The 18546-nt window shown below is 41.5% G+C and overlaps 1 protein-coding gene across 9 annotated transcripts in view; it reads left to right on the top strand.

Annotated features, from left to right (window-relative positions):
• The window catches only part of RTTN (rotatin), a 245412-nt gene that overhangs the window by 169328 nt on the left and 57538 nt on the right, over window positions 1–18546 (top strand). For 6 of the 9 annotated variants that reach the window (XM_008261459.5, XM_089304985.1, XM_051851884.3 and 3 more), the window contains 3 exons: window positions 8195–8288; window positions 11682–11874; window positions 15309–15399. In XM_008261459.5, coding sequence (XP_008259681.4) covers window positions 8195–8288; window positions 11682–11874; window positions 15309–15399 — 378 coding nt within the window. Of the gene's footprint in view, window positions 1–4789; window positions 4839–8194; window positions 8289–11681; window positions 11875–15308; window positions 15400–18546 lie in introns of those variants that run through there. The other 3 variants (XR_016213882.1, XR_016213883.1, XR_016213881.1) reach the window with 3 other exon arrangements.

Consider the following 18546-nt stretch of genomic DNA (forward strand, 5'->3'; position numbering starts at 1 on the left):
CACCTTAATTCTTAAGCATAATTTAGAGACTTCCTTTACTTTGGTTTTCATTTGCATTCCCTGATAGCTGGTGATTTTGTGCATTTTTTGATATGTCTGTAGGCCATTTATATTTCATCCTTTGAAAAATGCCTGTTCATATCTTTTGCCCATTTATTAATTGGATTGTTTATTTTGTTGTTGTTTAGTTCTCCAGCTCCTTGTATGTTTTAGATATTAATCCTTTATCAGGTGCACTGTGTGCATACATGTTTTGTCATTCTGTTGGTTGTCTCTTCATTTTGTTGATTGTTTCCTTTGCTGTGCAGAAACTTGTTAGTTTGAGGTAATTCCAGTTGTTATATTTTTGCTTTTATTGCCTGTGATTCTGCAGTATTATCCAAGAAGTCTTTGCCTATAACAGTGTCTTGCAGTATTTCCCTATGTTTTCTCTAGTAAGTTGATGGTATCAGGTCATAGATTTAGATCATTGATCCATTGTGAGTTGTTTTATATAAAGTAGGTGTCTTATTTCTTTCTTCTGTATGTGAGACCCAATTTACCCAACTGCACTTGTTGAAGACACTTTTCCTTTCTTTAGGGAATGATTTTAGCTCATTTGTCAAAATTAGTTTTTTGTAGATATGTGGATTGATTTCTGGAGGTTTCTGTCCTGTTCCGTTTGTCCACATGTGTAGTTTTGTGCGAGTACCAGGCTGTTTTGATTATTGCTACCTGGTACTATGTCTTGAAATCTGGTATTTAGATGCACATGGCTTTGTTTTTATTGTTTAAGATTGCTTAATGTTTGTTCTCCTTGTGAATTTTAGGATAATTTCTTCTAGATCTGAGAAGAATATCCTTGATATTTTGATTGATTTTTGTATTGAATCTGTAAATTGCTTTTGGTGGTGTGGACATTTTGATGGTCTTAATTCTTTCAATCCATGAACAAGGAAGGTTTTTCCATTTTTGTTTTGTTTTCTATTTCATTTCTTAAGATTACAATTTTATTTGTAGAGATATTTCACATCCTTGGTTAAATTTATTCCAAGATATTTAAATTTTTTTTAGCTTTTGTGAGTGTGATTGTTCTTAGAAGTTCTTTCTTGGCTGGCACCGTGGCTCACTAGGCTAATCCACCACCTGCAGCACTGGCACACTGGGTTCTAGTCCCAGTTGGGGTGCCAGATTCTGTCCAGTTGCTCCTCTTCCAGTCCAGCTCTCTGCTGTGGCCCGGGAGTGCAGTGGAGGATGGCCCAGGTCCTTGGGCCCTGCACCCGCATGGAAGACTAGGAGGAAGCACCTGGCTCCTGGCTTCGGATCCGCGCAGCGCACCAACCGCAACGCGCCAGCCATAGCGGCCACTTGGGGGGTGAACCAACGGAAAAGGGAAGACCTTTCTCTCCCTCCCTCCCTCCCTCTCTCTCTCTCTCTCTCTCTCACTGTCTAACTCTGCCTGTCAAAAAGAAAAAAAAAGGAAAAAAATTCTTTCTCATTGTGTTTACAAATGCTGTTAACTTTTGTGTGTTGATTTTATATCCTGCAACTCTGTCAAACTCTATTATTTGTTCCATATTCTCTTAGTGGAGTCTTTTGGTTCCCCTTATATATAGGATCATGTCATCTGCTGATAGGGATAATTTCATGTCCTTGTTTCCCATATGTATCCTGTTGATTTCTTGTTCTTGCCCAAAGGCTATGGTTAAAACTTCTAGACATAAGTAGTAACGATGATAGTGGGCATCCTTGTTTGATTGTTGATCTTAGTGGAAATGCATCCAGGTTGTCCCCCTTGATTGTGAGGCTGGCTGTGAGTTTGTCACATATAGCCTTGATTATGTTGAAGTATGTTCCTTCTTATACCCAATATTTTTAAGGTTTCTATCATGAAAGGATGTTGTATTTTATCAAATGTTTTCTCTGCATCTATTGTGGGTTTTCTTCTTCACTTTGTTAATAAAATGTATCACAACTATTGATTTGCATATGTTGAAGCATCCCTGCATCCCTGATAAGAATCTCACTTCGTCTTGATGATTTTTGGTGTGTTGTTGAATCCGATTAGCTATTATGTTATTGAGAGTTTTTTCACTTATTTTCTTTCAGGTTAATGATCTATAGTTCTCTTTCTTTGTTGTAACTTCTTCTGGTTTTGTAATTAAAGTAGTACTGTCTTCATAGGATTTGGGGAGGATTTTCTCTCTTTATATTGTTTTGCAGATTTTAGGAGGCTTTGGGGATTAGTTTTGCTTTAAAAGTTCGGTAGAATTCAGCAGTGAAGCCAACCAGTCCTGAGCTTTTATTTATTGGGAAGATCTTTTTTTACTGATTCAATCTCTATCTTGGTTATAGGTCTACTTAGGTTTTCTATTATTTCATGCCTAAATTTTGGTAAACTGTGTCCTGAAGTCTGTCCATTTCTTCTAGATTTTCCTATTTGTTGGCATAAAGCTGTTTGTGCTAATCCTGATGATTCTTTTTATTTCTATGGTATCTGTTGTAACATTTCCTTTTTATCTCTGATTTTGTTAATTTAGTTCTTTTTTTTTCTTGGTTAGTTGAACCAATCAGTGATTTATCACTTTTATTTTTTCAAAAAAAAAAAAAACAGATTTTTTTTTTATTTAGTAAATATAAATTTCCAAAGTACAGTTTATGGATTACATTAGCTGCCCCCCCCCCATAATTTCCCTCCTACTCGCAATCCTCCCATCTCCCGCTCCCTCTCCCATTCCATTCACATGAAGATTCATTTTCAATTATCTTTATATACAGAAGATCGATTTAGTATATATTAAATAAAGATTTCATCAGTTTGCACCCACACAGAAACACAAAGTGTAAAAATACTGTTTCAGTACTAGTTAATAGCATTACTTCACATTGGACAACACATTAAGGACAGATCCCACATGAGAAGTAAGTACACAGTGACTCCTGTTGTTGAGTTAACAATTTGACACTCTTGTTTATGGCGTCAGTAATCTCCCTAGGCTCTAGTCATGAGTTACCAAGGCTATGGAAGCCTTTTGGGTTCGCCGACTTTGATCTTATTCAGACAGGGTCATAGTCAAAGTGGAAGTTCTCTCCTTCCTTCAGAGAAAGGTACCTCCTTCTTTGATGGCCCTGTTCTTTCCACTGGGATCTCACTCACAGAGATCGTTCATTTAGGCGTCCCCCCCCCCGCCCCCCCCCGAGTGTCTTGGCTTTCCATGCCTAAAATACTCTCATGGGCTCTTCAGCCAGATCTGAATGCCTTAAGGGCTGATTCTGGGCCAGAGTGTTGTTTAGGACATCTGCCATTCTATGAGTCTGCTGTGTATCCTGCTTCCCATGTTGGATTGTTCTCTCCCTTTTTGATTCTATCAGTTAGTATTAGCAGACACTAGTATTGTTTGTTTGATCCTTTTGACTGTTAGACCTATCAGTGTGATCAATTGTGAACTGAAATTGATCACTTGGATTAGTGAGATGGCATTGGTACACGCAACCTTGATGGGATTGTATTTTAATCCCCTGGCATGTTCCTAACTCCACCATTTGGGGCAAGTCTGATTGAGCATGTCCCAAATTGTACATCTCCTCCCTCTCTTATTCCCACTCTTATATTTAACAGGGATCACTTTTCAGTTAAAATTTAAACACCTAAGAATAATTGGTTATTGGTTCAACCAATAGTACTAGAACAAAAAAAATACTAAAATGGATAAAGTATTACATTGTACATCAACAGTCAGGACAAGAGCTGATCAAGTCACTGTTTCTCATAGTGTCCATTTCACTTCAACAGGTTTCCCCTTTGGTGCTCAGTTAGTTGTCGCTGATCAGGGAGAACATATGATATTTGTCCCTTTGGGACTGGCTTAATTCACTCAGCATAATGTGTTCCAGATTCCTCCATCTTGTTGCCAAAACCCAGACCTTAATTTCCTTGATCTTTTTCAATTTTAATTATTTCTTCCCTGAAGTGTTCTATAGATATCAGTTAGATCCATTTGGTCAATACTTGTTTCTTTGTTGGTTTTGTTTTGTTGTTTGTTTGTTTTTTTCTATTGATCTGTCCATTGATGAGAGTGGGGTGTTGAGTCCCCCATTATTATCATATTGGAGCTTATGTCTCCCTTTAGATCCATAACATTTGTCATAAATAACCAGATGCCCTGGACTTGGGTGCATATACATTTGCTATAATTAATTATTCATGTTGAATTGATCCCTTAATCATTACATAATACTCTTTTTTGTCCCCTTTAACAGTTTTTGTGTTAAAGTCTATTTTGTCAGATAGTAGGATAACTACTGCTGCTCATTTTTTATTTCAACTTCATGGAATATTTTTTTCCATACTCTCACATTCAGTGTGTGTGTGTTTTGCTTGTGAGGTGTATTTCTTGTAGACAGCATAAGGTGGGTCTTATTTTTTAATCCATTCTGCAAGTCTGTATCTTTTATTTGGAGAACATAGTCCACTTGGATTCAAAGTTATTATTGATAAGTAATGACTTGGGCCTGTGATTTTTCCAGACATAATCCCATTGTTTGTTTTGGATATCTTTGGATAGGAAGTTTTCTGCCTACATTGTTTCATGATGCTGATTATCTTTTTTCTATTTCTGTGTGTTGCATATCCTTAAGTATCATTTTTAAGGCCAGGTGGTGGCAAATTCTTTGAATGTCTGTCTGTTTTGGAAGGTCTATGTTTTACTTAATTTATAAAGGAAATCTTTGCAAGGTATGGTATTCTGAGTTGATAGTTTTTTTCTTTTAGGACTTGTACTATGTTCGTCTGTTCTCTCCTATCTTGTAGGATTTATGATGAGAAATCTACTGTCAATATAATTGGAGTTCCTTTAAAGGTAATCTGTTATTTCCCTCTTGCACATTTTAGGATTTTTTCTTTATGTTTCACTTTTTAAAGTTTGACTTGAATGTTATGGTAAAGATCTTTTGTGCTCATGTCTATATGGGGTTCTATGTACTTCCTGAACTTAGATTTCTATGTCTTTCCCCAGATTATGGAAATTTTCTAATATTTTACCGAATAAGTCTTCTAAGCCATTTTTGTTTTTGCATTCCTTCAGGAACTGCTAACATGTGTGTATTGGGTCAGTTGATGGTATCCTGTAGGTTCCAAATAATTTCTTTTTCCTCTTCCACTTCTTTTTCCTCCTCCTCCTCCTCTTCTTCCTCCTCCTCCTCCTCTTCCTCCTCCTCCTCTTCCTCCTCCTCCTCTTACTCCTCCTCCTCTTCCTCCTCCTCTTCCTCCTCCTCTTCCTCCTCCTCTTCCTCCTCCTCTTCCTCCTCCTCTTCCTCCTCCTCCTCTTCCTCTTCCTCCTCTTCTTCCTCTTCTTCTTCTTTTTCCTACTCCTCCTCTTCTTCTTCCTCCTCCTCCTCCTCCCCCCCTACCCCTACCCCCCCGTCTAATACTTCTTCATAGTCTTCAGTATTAGTCTTTTTTTTTTTTTTTTTTTTTTTTTTTTTTGACAGGCAGAGTGGACAGAGAGAGAGAGAGACAGAGAGAAAGGTCTTCCTTTGCTGTTGGTTCACCCTCCAATGGCCGCCGTGGCTGGTGCGCGCGCTGATCCGATGGCAGGAGCCAGGTACTTATCCTGGTCTCCCATGGGGTGCAGGGCCCAAGTACTTGGGCCATCCTCCACTGCACTCCCTGGCCACAGCAGAGAGCTGGCCTGGAGGAGGGACAACCGGGACAGAATCCGGCGCCCCAACCGGGACTAGAACCCAGTGTACCGGTGCTGCAAGGTGGAGGATTAGCCTAGTGAGCCGCGGCGCTGGCCAGTATTAGTCTTCACAGTCTAGTATTTAAGTCTTATTGTTACTTTTGGGGAGTTCTATTGTCTTCCATGTTCATTTTTCTTGTATTTTTATGTTTATGCATGTGGGGAAAAACTTGTTGGTTTTCCTCTGAAGTCTTTTTTCTTGGAAATGTGCCTTTGTGGCTTACTAGAATGCCTGTACTTCTATCAGATATCAAGAATTGTGTAGTAGGTGGGGCCAGGGAGCTAGTGCCAGTGTGTGGGTGGGTAAGTGTCCAGAGTGACACCCGTGTTGGGCTGGGCAGATCTCCTGTACATCAGTTGGTAGCAGGGGATGATTGTCCTGGCTTCTATGTTCACAGTCTTAATCTTTCTCTGAGCTGAGGTGAACCAGCTCCCTAGTGTGAGCTCCCCATGCCTGTATACCCAGCCCACTCAGGCACACAAATCAAATAAAACCTATGTGCTCTGGAATGTGTGTGTGGAGCACTCCCTGATGACCCTTCCCAGCACTCAGAGTTCTCAGCTTCTGGAGTCAGACCCAGTGATTTCCCAAGACCTAGCGACACCCCATGCCCTTCACAGTTTTTTGCCTACCCCACATTCGCAGGGTATAGGGGATCTACTGTCTGCCCAGTGAGCCTCGCAGTCCACAGAGATGGCCTCCCTGTCCCCAGAGCCACCCACCTGCTCAATAGTAGGTGCTCTGCCTTGGCAAGCGGAATCTGGTGCTTTGAAGGGAGGGTGAGGGGCAGTCAGGGAGCAGCATGCCCCTCTGTCATGGTGCTTAGTGGGCCTCCTGCCCTCCATGCACTCTCCAAATCATACTCCAAGTCAGCGGGGACCGCGGATTTCTCCTGCAGACAGAATCTCCTCAGATGCTTTTAGCATCTTTTCTAAATTTCTGTGACCTTTCCCTCAACTGTACTCAGAAAAATCGTGGGTTTTCTTAATGCCTGACCTTTCATCACAGCTTTGCTTTCTTCTTATGAGCCAGGTGCTTAGTGGGTCCGTATGCATTTTCTGGTCCTGCACTGAATGCTAAAAGGTAGAACAGATAGCACTTCTTGAGCCTCTGTTAATTCAGAGAATATTAAGTGAAGTGATAAAGGAGTCAGTGTCATTGGCCACCTAACTTGTGCAACCAAAGGAATTTGGCTGCATAGTTTGTGATAATCAGGTGGAGTATTTGATTCCTTTTTTTGTAGAGCTGTTAACATTTTTCTTGATATATGCTGAGAGGAACATATTTTTAAACACCTCTGATAACCAACTATAAAATAAGTGCTTTGTACTTATTTCTTGTTTTTGTAACTATCATATTTAAGATGATCAAAGTCTTAATTTGATTGGGAGATTTCCTTTTCTATTTTTTTGTTTTTAAAGATTTTTATTTATTTGAGAAGTAGAGTGACAGACACACATGCAAACACACACACACACACACACAGAGAGAGAGAGAGAGAGAGAGAGAGGTCTTCTATCAGCTGGTTCACTCCTCAGGTGGCTGCAATAGCCGTAGCTGAGCTGACCTAGAGCCAGAATGATAATAATGAAAATAGCCTTATTTGCTTTCATTTTATCCTATTAATTCTAAAGTATTCTACTTTAAGTATTAGGATAAAATATACACCATCAGTGTGCAAACATTGTGAGCTGTGGAGTATTTGTTCCTGAAGTAGTATTGATTTATTAGTTCTGTTAATAGCTTTACTATTTGTGTGCACTGACCTGGAGGCTGTCCATATGGGGGCATTTCAGAGCTCTCATACAAAAAGTTACCTGACCTCCCTACCTAAGGTGTTTTTCACACAGAGGTGGCAGACAGACCAGCTTTCAGTTTTTCAATTTTAGGAGACAACACAATTTGCTGTTTTATCAACTTATGGGTGAAACTGTGTTTGCTTTTTTACAGAATTTGTTATTTTTTTAAAATACTGCAAAATAGTATATTATCAATTTTTTGACATAAAGTAAGATAGAGAAAAATAATAAATCTGTAACTTTTTTTATAAGTACTATTAAAACTATGCCATTTGAAATATTTTAGAAGGTATGAATCAAAAAATGCAAAATATCTCAGGAACACGATGCATTTTATTTTAAGTAATCTTATTCTTTCACCATTTTGGCCATACCATGAGGAAATAAGCCTTAAAATCCTCAGTGGGCCTCAAATTAAAAAATGCTCTTTCAAATTACCAATATATTTAAATAATAACAATTTCTATATGAAGTAGAAAATGCCATTCAAAAAAATCCTGTTAACCCTCCAGATATGGAGATATTTTTAGTTATACTACCTACCATATGTTATACTACCTACTATATGTTTTTATAATTTTTCTTATTTAAGGATATGTTATATGTTTGTTGCTTATGTTTCATTTCCCATTTGTAACATAATAAGTAAAGTAGTTTTATTTACTGATTCATAGGTGGCACCCTCATTGGGGAGTGCTGAATTTCAACCACTTTCGCCATCAACAGCGCTTCTGCCTGAACCTTCCCATGACCAGTTTGTGGCTCAAGGTATCCTTTCCAGTAGGCTTTCTACTTCCGTGATAAAAATGATAGCTTGATCCAGACATTTACTTTGAAATTAAATGTCTGAGAACAAAAATGTTCATGAAATGACTCATGGAACATGCTAAAATTATAAGTTTAGGATCAATATATTTATATATTCCAAAGATTACAACTTAGCTTTGGTTAATTCTAGAGAGTATGTAGACCTTATGCAGTAGCTTTACGTACATAACATGGAATGAATATACTACCACCAAAATAAAGTAATTTAAACACAGACACAATAAGCATGGGCAGAAGAAATGCTTTTTAAAGCTTTTAGCAATACTTGATTAAAAATGGAATATTCATTTTAATTTCTGTTCCAATAATTTACTAAATGATGCCCCTTTTTTATTTTTGTAATTCATGTTAACAATGCAGAAAAGTTTTTCATTTTAGAAAATATTCACTTCATCCTCCCAAGAAGAAAAGGAACAAATTCACACTGTTTTTATGACCAAGAACCCAGCATGAAATAAAACTTGATCATGAATTTCATGAATATTTACCTATAAAAGCATACTTCTTTGCTCTTTTTAAAAATGGATTTATTGAGATATAATTCATATACCATACTATTCATCCATATTAAGTACATAATTCATTGATTTTTTTTCATATATTTAGGAATGTACAACCATTACCACAATCAGTCCTAGAACATTTACAGAATCTCAAAAAGAAATGATGTCCGCCCCCAGTCTCCATAGCCTTCTCTATAGGTTTGCCTATTCTGGACATTTCTTAGAAATAGACTCTTATAATATGTGGTCTTTTGTGACTTTCTTCTTTTACTTAGTATATCATTTTCAAGATTCTTCCGTGTTACAGCATGTATCAAAACTTCATTTTTGGAGCCGACGCTGTGGCTCACTGGGTTAATCCTCTGCCTGCGGTGCTGGCATCCCATATGGGCACTGGATTCTAGTCCCTGTTGCTCCTCTTCCAGTCCAGCTCTCTGCTGTGGCCCAGGAGGGTGGTGGAGAATGGCCTAAGTGCTTGGGCACCTGCACCTGTATGGGAGACCAGGAGGAAGCACCTGGCTCCAAGCTTTGGATCTGTGCAGTGCCAGCCGTAGCAGCCATTTGGGGAATGAACCAACAGAAGGAAGACCTTTTTTTCTCTCTCTCTCACTTGTCTATAACTCTACCTGTCAAATAAATTTAAAACTTCATTTTTAATATTATTAAATAATATTCCATTGTACATTGATATACATTGTACATGTATATCGCATATACCCATTCATTGTTTGATAGTCATTTGGATTTTTTCCATGTTTCCATTGGATGTTCAAATATACACTGCTTCAAACAAATTGATTTTCATAAATACTTTGGTTTTGATTTTGACATTGACATTGCTTTTACTAATACAAATTTCAGATGTGTTTGTGAAAAAAAAAAAAATAACACTGCTGTCACTGTCAGTGTAAAGTTTTGTGAGGATATACAGTTTTGTTTTATTACTCTCAATTTAAATTTATTTTCAAGTATTGCCCATTGATCACTACTCCAGAAATATAACCTTTTTTGTTATAAGAAATAAAACATTAAACGGATCTCTTAATATCTGTAAGTCTATATGTGATATACAAAATTAAAAGTCATTATTAAAAAATGAAATTTTTAGGGACTGGTGTTTGATGTAGTGGTTAAAACACATTCTATATTGCCTTGATTCAAATCTCAGATCAGCTCTCAAATTCCAGCTTCCTGTTTTTCTTGTTTTTTTTTTTTTTTTTTTTTTTTTTGGCAGGCAGAGTGGACAGTGAGAGAGAGAGACAGAGAGAAAGGTCTTCCTTTGCCGTTGGTTCACCCTGCAATGGCCACCGCGGCCAGTGCACCGCGCTGATCCGATGGCAGGAGCCAGGTGCTTCTCCTGGTCTCCCATGGGGTGCAGGGCCCAACCACTTGGGCCATCCTCCACTGCACTCCCTGGTCACAGCAGAGAGCTGGCCTGGAAGAGGGGCAACCGGGACAGAATCCGGTGCCCCCACCGGGATTAGAACCCGGTGTGCCGGCGCTGCAAGGTGGAGGATTAGCCTAGTGAGCCGCGGCGCCAGCCCAGCTTCCTGTTAATGTGTATCCTGGGTAGTAGCAAGGGATGACTCAAGTAGTTGGTCCCTGCCACTCAAGTGGGAGGCCTGGATTGAATTCCTGGCTCCTGACTTTGGCTCAGCTCAGCCCTGGGCATTGTGGGCATTTGGGGGAGTGAACCAAAGAGTGGGGGCTATGCTTCTCTGTCTGACTTTCTCTATCTTCATTTCTCTTCTCAAAAAAAATTAATTAGTATTGTACATTTGAGTACTATGCATGTTAGCAGCGATGGGTAGGATAGGTTCTTGTCTTCGCACAAAGAAAGAATTCAGACGTAAGACAGAACAGTGGTAAGCAAGGTAGCAAGGTTTAATGGGGTAGGGAATCCTTTTTAACAGATGGAATAGAATCCTCAAGAGTACCTAATCGTTCAGATTGGGGAAAGCAAGGTTATGTGGCTTAAGGGAGAGAATACACATGACAGACCAGGCTGGTGGCTCAGGGAAGAGCTGAGAGCTGAGCATGCAGTCTGTATTCAGACTGGGGCTTATAAGGGAAAGGAGTCCAGTTCTTTCCACTGTTTCTCCTTCCCTCTTCCTCCTTCTGCAACCCTTCTGCTGAGTGTGAGTTAGGTAGAAGTCCTCCCAAGGTTTCACTATGCAGTGCTATCAGACTGTGGAGCCCTCTCTGCTGGGCAGAGGATCTTCTTTTAGGGAGTCTGCTTTGGAGGAAGGATGTAAAGGTTTTATTGCTCAGTGTTTCCAGGCCAGGTACCTCGTTTGTGCTGCGGAGAAAGGATTCTCCTGGGAGCTTTCCTTGCAGGAGGAAGGCTGAGACCACCTGTTATCAGAGCAAGGGCAGGACTTTGTAGGATAAAGTGTGGGGCTGCTCCCCAGATGACCGGCAGATGCTTTGTTTTCCTTATGCCTCTCTCACACACATAGGCTAATTTCTACCTTCCTAAGTAACATATATTTTAATATGAATTATGTACAAATAAAACATATAAAATTTTATTGAGTGTATTCAAGGAGTTTGAAAATTCTTAAATGCTGAATTCCCTCCTTCCCTTTTTTGGATATTTTTTTCTTGCTTGCCCTATGCTAAAGACACACAATACATATCTTATGAATATTGAAAAATTTCCCTGAAATAGTTGATCAAAACTTTCTTGAAGATATGTAGTTTTCCTATAAGGAAGGCTAATTTAGAATATGCATCAATATATATAAAAGTACTTCAAAAAGAATATATTGTGAATATTGTGCTTAACCACAAGGTAAAAAATAATTTTTTTGCTTATTTTCAATAATAGGTCAGCATGAGACTGCATCACCACGACCTCCTCGTGATTCCTCCTTTTCTGCTCCCCTCCCCAAACAGTGTGTTTTTGTTACTCCATCTCTTCTGTCTGCCATGTGCAGCCTCTTAGACAACCTCTTGGCGATTGCCCCAGGAGACACTGCAAATGCCTTTCGACAGGCCCACCTCATAGAGCTGCTCTGTAGGTAAGAGATAAGTACCCCCTTGCAGGTGTGATAGCAGAGATGGATTTGCACACTATGCATGACAGGAAATGAGACTTGTGTGTGCTGGAAATAGATTCTTAGCATTTTAGGCTCATTAGGCTTTATTTTTTTTGCTTTTTCCAGAATTTTCTTGACAGTTTTTTTTTTTTTTGAGGTCTATCATAGCACTTGTACTAGTTTGTTATGTTGACCCTAAAGACCAATAGAAAAAAGTTCCAAGTTTTTAAATTCAGGAATTTTAAACTTTATCTTCCAGCACACTCAAGGAATATGGTACAATCCTCTTATTTTTAATGGATGTACAAGGATTTGGGTATTAGTGGTCATAGCAGAAAAGTGTCCTTGAGTTGAAAAGTCACAATTGAAATTCAACTGGAGTGATTTGGAATATAGACTTTTCTTTGAAAAGTATTCTGGGCCGGCGTCACGGCTCACTAGGCTAATCCTCCTCCTTGCGGCGCCAGCACACCGGGTTCTAGTCCCGGTCGGGGCGCCGGATTCTGTCCCGGTTGCCCCTCTTCCAGGCCAGCTCTCTGCTGTGGCCAGGGAGTGCAGTGGAGGATGGCCCAAGTGGTTGGGCCCTGCACCCCATGGGAGACCAGGAGAAGCACCTGGCTACTGGCTTCGGATCAGTGCCGTACGCCGGCTGCAGCACGCCGGCCGCGGTGGCCATTGGAGGGTGAACCAATGGCAAAGGAAGACCTTTCTCTCTGTCTCTCTCTCTCACTGTCCACTCTGTCAAAAAAAAAAAAAAAGTATTCTGATAAAATTTAGAGAAATCATAATTTGATTCTTTGAATTTTTATTACTTACTCAACCTAGCATTATTGAGTCTCTCCATTTTTTTAAAAGTCTTATTACAAAGTATAGTAAAAAAGGCCTACATGTTGAGTTCAGGCTGATCTGAGGTCTAATTATAGTTCATTTGCCCTGTAGCAAGGCAGCCTTGTGAAAATTACTTCAGTCTCTGGAGTGTCATTAATAATACCTGTTTCAGGGGATTAGCACATGGATTAAAAGTGATGATGTCTGTGATAGTTTCTTATATTTAGAAGTGTTATTTTTCTTCTTTTCTTGACATCTAGTTTATTCTTACCAAGTCTATGTACTGTCTTTTAGCTCCATATTCATTGCCTGTCTTGTCTCTACCTTTGAACACTGCTGTCTGAAATGTCTTCCTTCTCTTTGCTGAATCATGTCTTCTTTGTTATAGATATATTAAAATTCTAAAAAGAATGAGCTATTGAACTATTTCTTGTTTGACTTCACTCAATTGTAATTACTCCTTAAGCATTTATAATATGCAAAAAGTATGAGTTTGTTTGTCATTTTCTCTACTGTAGTGCCTGTGAGGGTTGGGAAAGTAACTGGCAGTCAGTCAGTTGACTATCATTTCTGTATGCTGCTGCCTTAAGAGTGACTGGAATGGAACTCTAGTAATAGTCTTCTTCCTAGGGTCAGCCAAGCGCCTGATGTGGAGCTGAGACCACAGAGATGATACAAGATCTTTTGTAGCATAGGCTTGTTATATTTCTGTACCTGGTTTTTATTTCAAGCTTTGAAAAATAATTTCCTACTTGATGTATTCTTTTTACTTCTTACATATGAGTATATTTCCTAGACAGTGTTTTTACTATTTGAATAGGAAAGTAACTACCAAAGTTTTTTTTTTATTTTGAGTTTTACAATTTTTCTTTATTTAAGAAGGAGGGAGAAAAACATATAACAGGGCATCACTGAAAAATGTAGCAGTTTCAAAATACACAAGTAATTGAAGTCCCTGAAATGAAGGAAGGGTTACAGAAAATTTGAAGCAATAACAGGTAGAACATTTCCAAAATGAATGAAAGCAGTAAACCCATAAATCCAAGAAGTTCAATGAACCCCAAGAAATATGAACAAAATGTATCAAGTTTCATCATAAATTACTTAAAACCAGTGATAAAGAAAAATCTTCAAAATAGAGTGAAAATGTACTTGCAGAGGTAGAAGAATGACAACAGATTTCTCATGGAAAAAAAGTAAGCCAGAAGACTTCAGGCCATTGCCACTGACAGCTGCCAGCTGACTCCATTATCCGAAATGCTTGGACCCGTTTCAGACTTGGAATACCTGCATATACATAACGAAGTACCCTGGTGATGGGATCTCCGCTTCTATTCAACCCTTGCATTGTACTAAAGGCTCTAGCTTGGTAAAAAACATCAAAAAAGGAAGTAAAAAGCATCCATGTTGCAAAGGAAATTGAATTTGCTGGCAACAAGCTGTTCTCTATTAAAAGTCTTATGGAATCAATAAAAAGAATACCAGAACCAATATGTGAGTTTTGTAGCTTACATAATGCATACATAAAAACCAGATGTATACTATATACTAGCAACGAATATCCAGGAATTGAAATTACAAAGCAATACCACTTACAAAAATGTGAATGATAGGGAAAACTTAGGGATAAATCTTACAAAAGATATGGAAGATGTAGGTGATGTGATGGCAATGGTGGAGACTATTCTGTTCCAAAGCCTGCAGTGTCCCTGGCGTTGTCCTTGTTAATTTCCTCAGCCCCTTACCCTCCCTGGTTTAGATGCTCTTTTAGAAGAACCCGTTTCAGGGCCATTCCCAAACTGCTGGGTTGTACTGGGTCTGCCAGGTAGGTACGTGCTGAAAAAGCACCAAACACATTCTTAATCACCAATGCCCCCTGGGATTCTCCTTTCCTTGGACAACATAGGGAAAAAACCCATCTCTCATCCCATTAGACTTGCCCTTAGGAAAGCCTGGGTTCAAGATTTTTTTCATTTATTTGAAAGGCATAGTTAGAGAGGGAGACATACAGAGAGAGAGAGAGATATCTTCCATATTCTGGTTCACTCCCCAAATGGCCATAATAGCCAGGGCTGGGTCAGGCTCAAGTCAGGAACAACTTTTGGGACTCCCACGTCAGTGCAGGGGCTGAAGGATTTGGGCCATTTTCTGCTGCTTTCCCAGGAGTGTTAGTAAGTGGCTGAATTGGAAGTGGAACAGCTTGAACATGAACCAGCACCCATATGGGATGACGTCTTTGCAGGCTGTGGCTTTACCTGCTATGCCACAATGCTGGCCCCAAAGTTTTATTTTTGTTTGCTTTTTTTTTTTTTTCCTGGATGGGCTGCATTATATTTTATTTAGCTTTTAATAAGGCTTCCTTAGATACTGTTTTCTTCAGAATTCTTTACTCTCACATTAACTGACAAGATATTTTCCCGTTTTTCTGAAATAGAGTAGAATACTTTTTCACAAACATTTTCTTATAAAACTTCTTTCTCTTCATTTATATTCAGGGATACCTTCAAACTTCAAGTTCTGATTTATCAGTCTTATCCATGTGAAGCATTCTAACCATCGAAAGGGTTTTCTTTGCTTGTCCTTCACAGCATTGCTGATGCTACCCTCATTGAGACGTGTGTTCAGGACCTCAAGACCCCATTGCCTTCGTCTCCTCCAGTTGAGCACACTCAAGCTCAGGTAGGTGTCTCAGGTCTATCCCTTGCCTCATGTCTATCCGTTGGTGTTTGTTTGCTTTACTTTCCAAAATGTACATTCTGCTGAGGAGATACAAACCATAGGAGAAAGATGGAAATGCTTCAGAAAATACATTATGTGAGGTTGTTTGAATTAGGTTACTTTGCACTTTAATATGTGGATGATAGGGGCCGGTACCGTGGCTCACTTGGTTAATCCTCCTCCTGCGGCCCTGGCATCCCATATGGGCATCGACTTCTAGTCCCGATTGCTCCTCTTCCAGTCCAGCTCTCTGCTCTCTGCTGTGGCCCAGGAAGGCAGTGGAGGATGGCCCAAGTGCTTGGGCTCCTGCACCCGGATGGGAGACCAGGAGGAAGCACCTGGCTCCTGGCTTTGGATTGGCATAGCTCCGGCCCTAGCGGCTATTTGGGGAGTGAACCAATGGAAGGAAGACCTTTCTCTTTGTCTCTCTCTCTCACTGTCTAACTCTATCTGTCAAATAAAAAAATAAATAAAAATAAAAAATATGTGTGGATGATAGAAAAGAGCAATGGCTTTGAAGTCCTAGAATATATTCCTTGTCGCTCCCCCTCTTCGTGGAGGAGCGACACAGGACCCTGCGCTGTTCTTTCGTCTGCTCGGCCCTCCCCGGGTTTGCTGCTGGTTCTTCCCGGGTTGGCTACTATCCCTTCCACCTCCGTGGAAGGGCAGTTCCCCCTGGCCACATTCCCCACTTCCGCAGGGGAGCGGCACACCGCCGGCTGGCTCGTCTCGGGGGCTGCACAGGTGTTCCCTCAGATGTTCCCCGTAGATGTTCCTGGTGCATGCCGTCTCTCTCCTCCTTTATAGTCCTCCTCCGCCAATCCTAACTCGGCTGCCCACACGCCGAGTACGCTGCTCTCCTCCAATCAGGAGCAAGTCCTACAGTTTATTAGTTGAACTGGAGGCAGCTGTGCGGAAGCTGTTTACTTCTCTCCCAGCGCCATATTGTGGGAGAGCAGATGCATAGAATAAGTCTTAATTCCAGTAACTTAGTCCAGTCCGGATTGCTCCCCACAGATCCCCTTTCTTTTTATTTTTGGCGTTGATACGCGCCTGTCTTCGGTGTCCCGCGGCACACACTCTGCTCTACTTGCTAGAGTTGCCACAGGCTCTTACAAGTCCTATCAATCAGGAAAACCGAATCCGGGTCCTCTCTTCGCCATTGTGAGGAGGTTTTTAGGCGCTGATGCGTGCCTGTGTTCGGTGCCCCGCAGCGCATGCTCTGCTCTGCCTGCAGGGGCTTACAAGCTCTATCAGGCAAACCGAATCCAAGCCTTCTCATTGCCTTTTTGTGGGGAGGCCTTACTGATGTTAATTCGTGCCTGTCTTCGGTGACCTGCGGCGCATAAGCTGCTAGCCGCCCAGGTGCTCATCGTGCTCATCGCCTCACTTAATCAGGCAGACCGAATCCAAGCTCTCACATTGCAGTGTTGTAGGGAGGCCTTTCTATTTCTCTATTTCTCTATCTCCGGGCATTCCTATTTCTCCCATTTTACTTCTGTCCTCCAGCATTCCTATTTCTCTCACTTTGCTTCTAAACTTCTATTTCTCTTATCCCTGCAGCTTCCCGCTGCCCGCCCCGAGGCTACTTCTCGGCGGCTTCCCGGCTGAGCCGCTTCAGCCCGCGCCTCTTTCATCTGCGCAGCTTCCCGGCTTTGCGCGGCTTGGCTTTGCGCGCTCCGCGGTCTCCACGCCCTTCGCGTCTGCACCACGGCCTCACGCCAGCCCCGTTCCCTATCTATTCACGCCCCGTGCTCTCTCTGCACGCGGCGGCTTCCGCGAGTAACACAGCGTAGCTTACGTGTCCGCCACTAGCATTCAATCTAAGTTCCCCGGGCTAGCCTGGCGAATTCAACCCAGCATACGTCTCCGCCCCACGATCTGGCTTCCGTTTCAGCTTCTGGTTTCAACTTTTCGCCCCCTATTCCCGGGCTAACTTGAGAATCCCAAAGTGGCTTTCGTATCCGCCTCGGCCTGCACTCGCGGCTTCATTTTCCCTAACATTTTTCTCTACCCGGTATGTTTCCCCAAACTTTCCTCCAACGATATTCCTCCCTCATTTCTCCTGGCCTCTCCCCACAGTCTGCGTCCGAGTCTGTTTGTTCTAGCTTTCACTTTCGCTTTCAACCTTAGAGATTTCTCCCAGCTTCCCCCCGTAGTCCGTATCCGAATCTATGCCTAGGCTTTCAACAGCTTCTTCTGGCACCCTTTTCGTCCGGCTTTTCCCTAGGCTGTTTGCTAGTCTCTCTCTCCGGTAATTTCCACTTCTTCCCGTTTCTTCCCTCCTAAGTTTCCTATCCGAGTCACGTTTCCTATCCGAGCTAGGTTTCCTATCCGAGCTAGGTTTCCTATCCGAGTCACGGCACCATTATGTCGCTCCCCCTCTTCGTGGAGGAGCGACACAGGACCCTGCGCTGTTCTTTCGTCTGCTCGGCCTTCCCCGGGTTTGCTGCTGGTTCTTCCCGGGTTGGCTACTATCCCTTCCACCTCCGTGGAAGGGCAGTTCCCCCTGGCCACATTCCCCACTTCCGCAGGGGAGCGGCACACCGCCGGCCGGCTCGTCTCGGGGGCTGCACAGGTGTTCCCTCAGATGTTCCCCGTAGATGTTCCTGGTGCATGCCGTCTCTCTCCTCCTTTATAGTCCTCCTCCGCCAATCCTAACTCGGCTGCCCACACGCCGAGTACGCTGCTCTCCTCCAATCAGGAGCAAGTCCTACAGTTTATTAGTTGAACTGGAGGCAGCTGTGCGGAAGCTGTTTACTTCTCTCCCAGCGCCATATTGTGGGAGAGCAGATGCATAGAATAAGTCTTAATTCCAGTAACTTAGTCCAGTCCGGATTGCTCCCCACATTCCTGACTCCTTCATTAATCAGCTACCAATGTGTACCCAAGTATCTGGATCCATATTTCTGTAACACTTTCAGAAAGGAAATTTGGGGGGTGCACATTGTCTCACAGTGGGTTAAGCCATAGCTTGGGACACTCAAGTCCCATATCAGAGTGCTGGTTCCAGTCTCAGCTTCTCCATTTCCAGTCCAGCTTACTGCTAATATGTCTGGGAAGGTGACTGATGGTGGCCTGAATACTTGGGTCCCTGCCACCCAAATG

The sequence above is a fragment of the Oryctolagus cuniculus genome, chromosome 10 (assembly GCF_051225735.1).
Source record: "Oryctolagus cuniculus isolate XC-2025 breed Fujian yellow rabbit chromosome 10, ASM5122573v1, whole genome shotgun sequence".
Lineage (NCBI taxonomy): Eukaryota > Metazoa > Chordata > Mammalia > Lagomorpha > Leporidae > Oryctolagus > Oryctolagus cuniculus.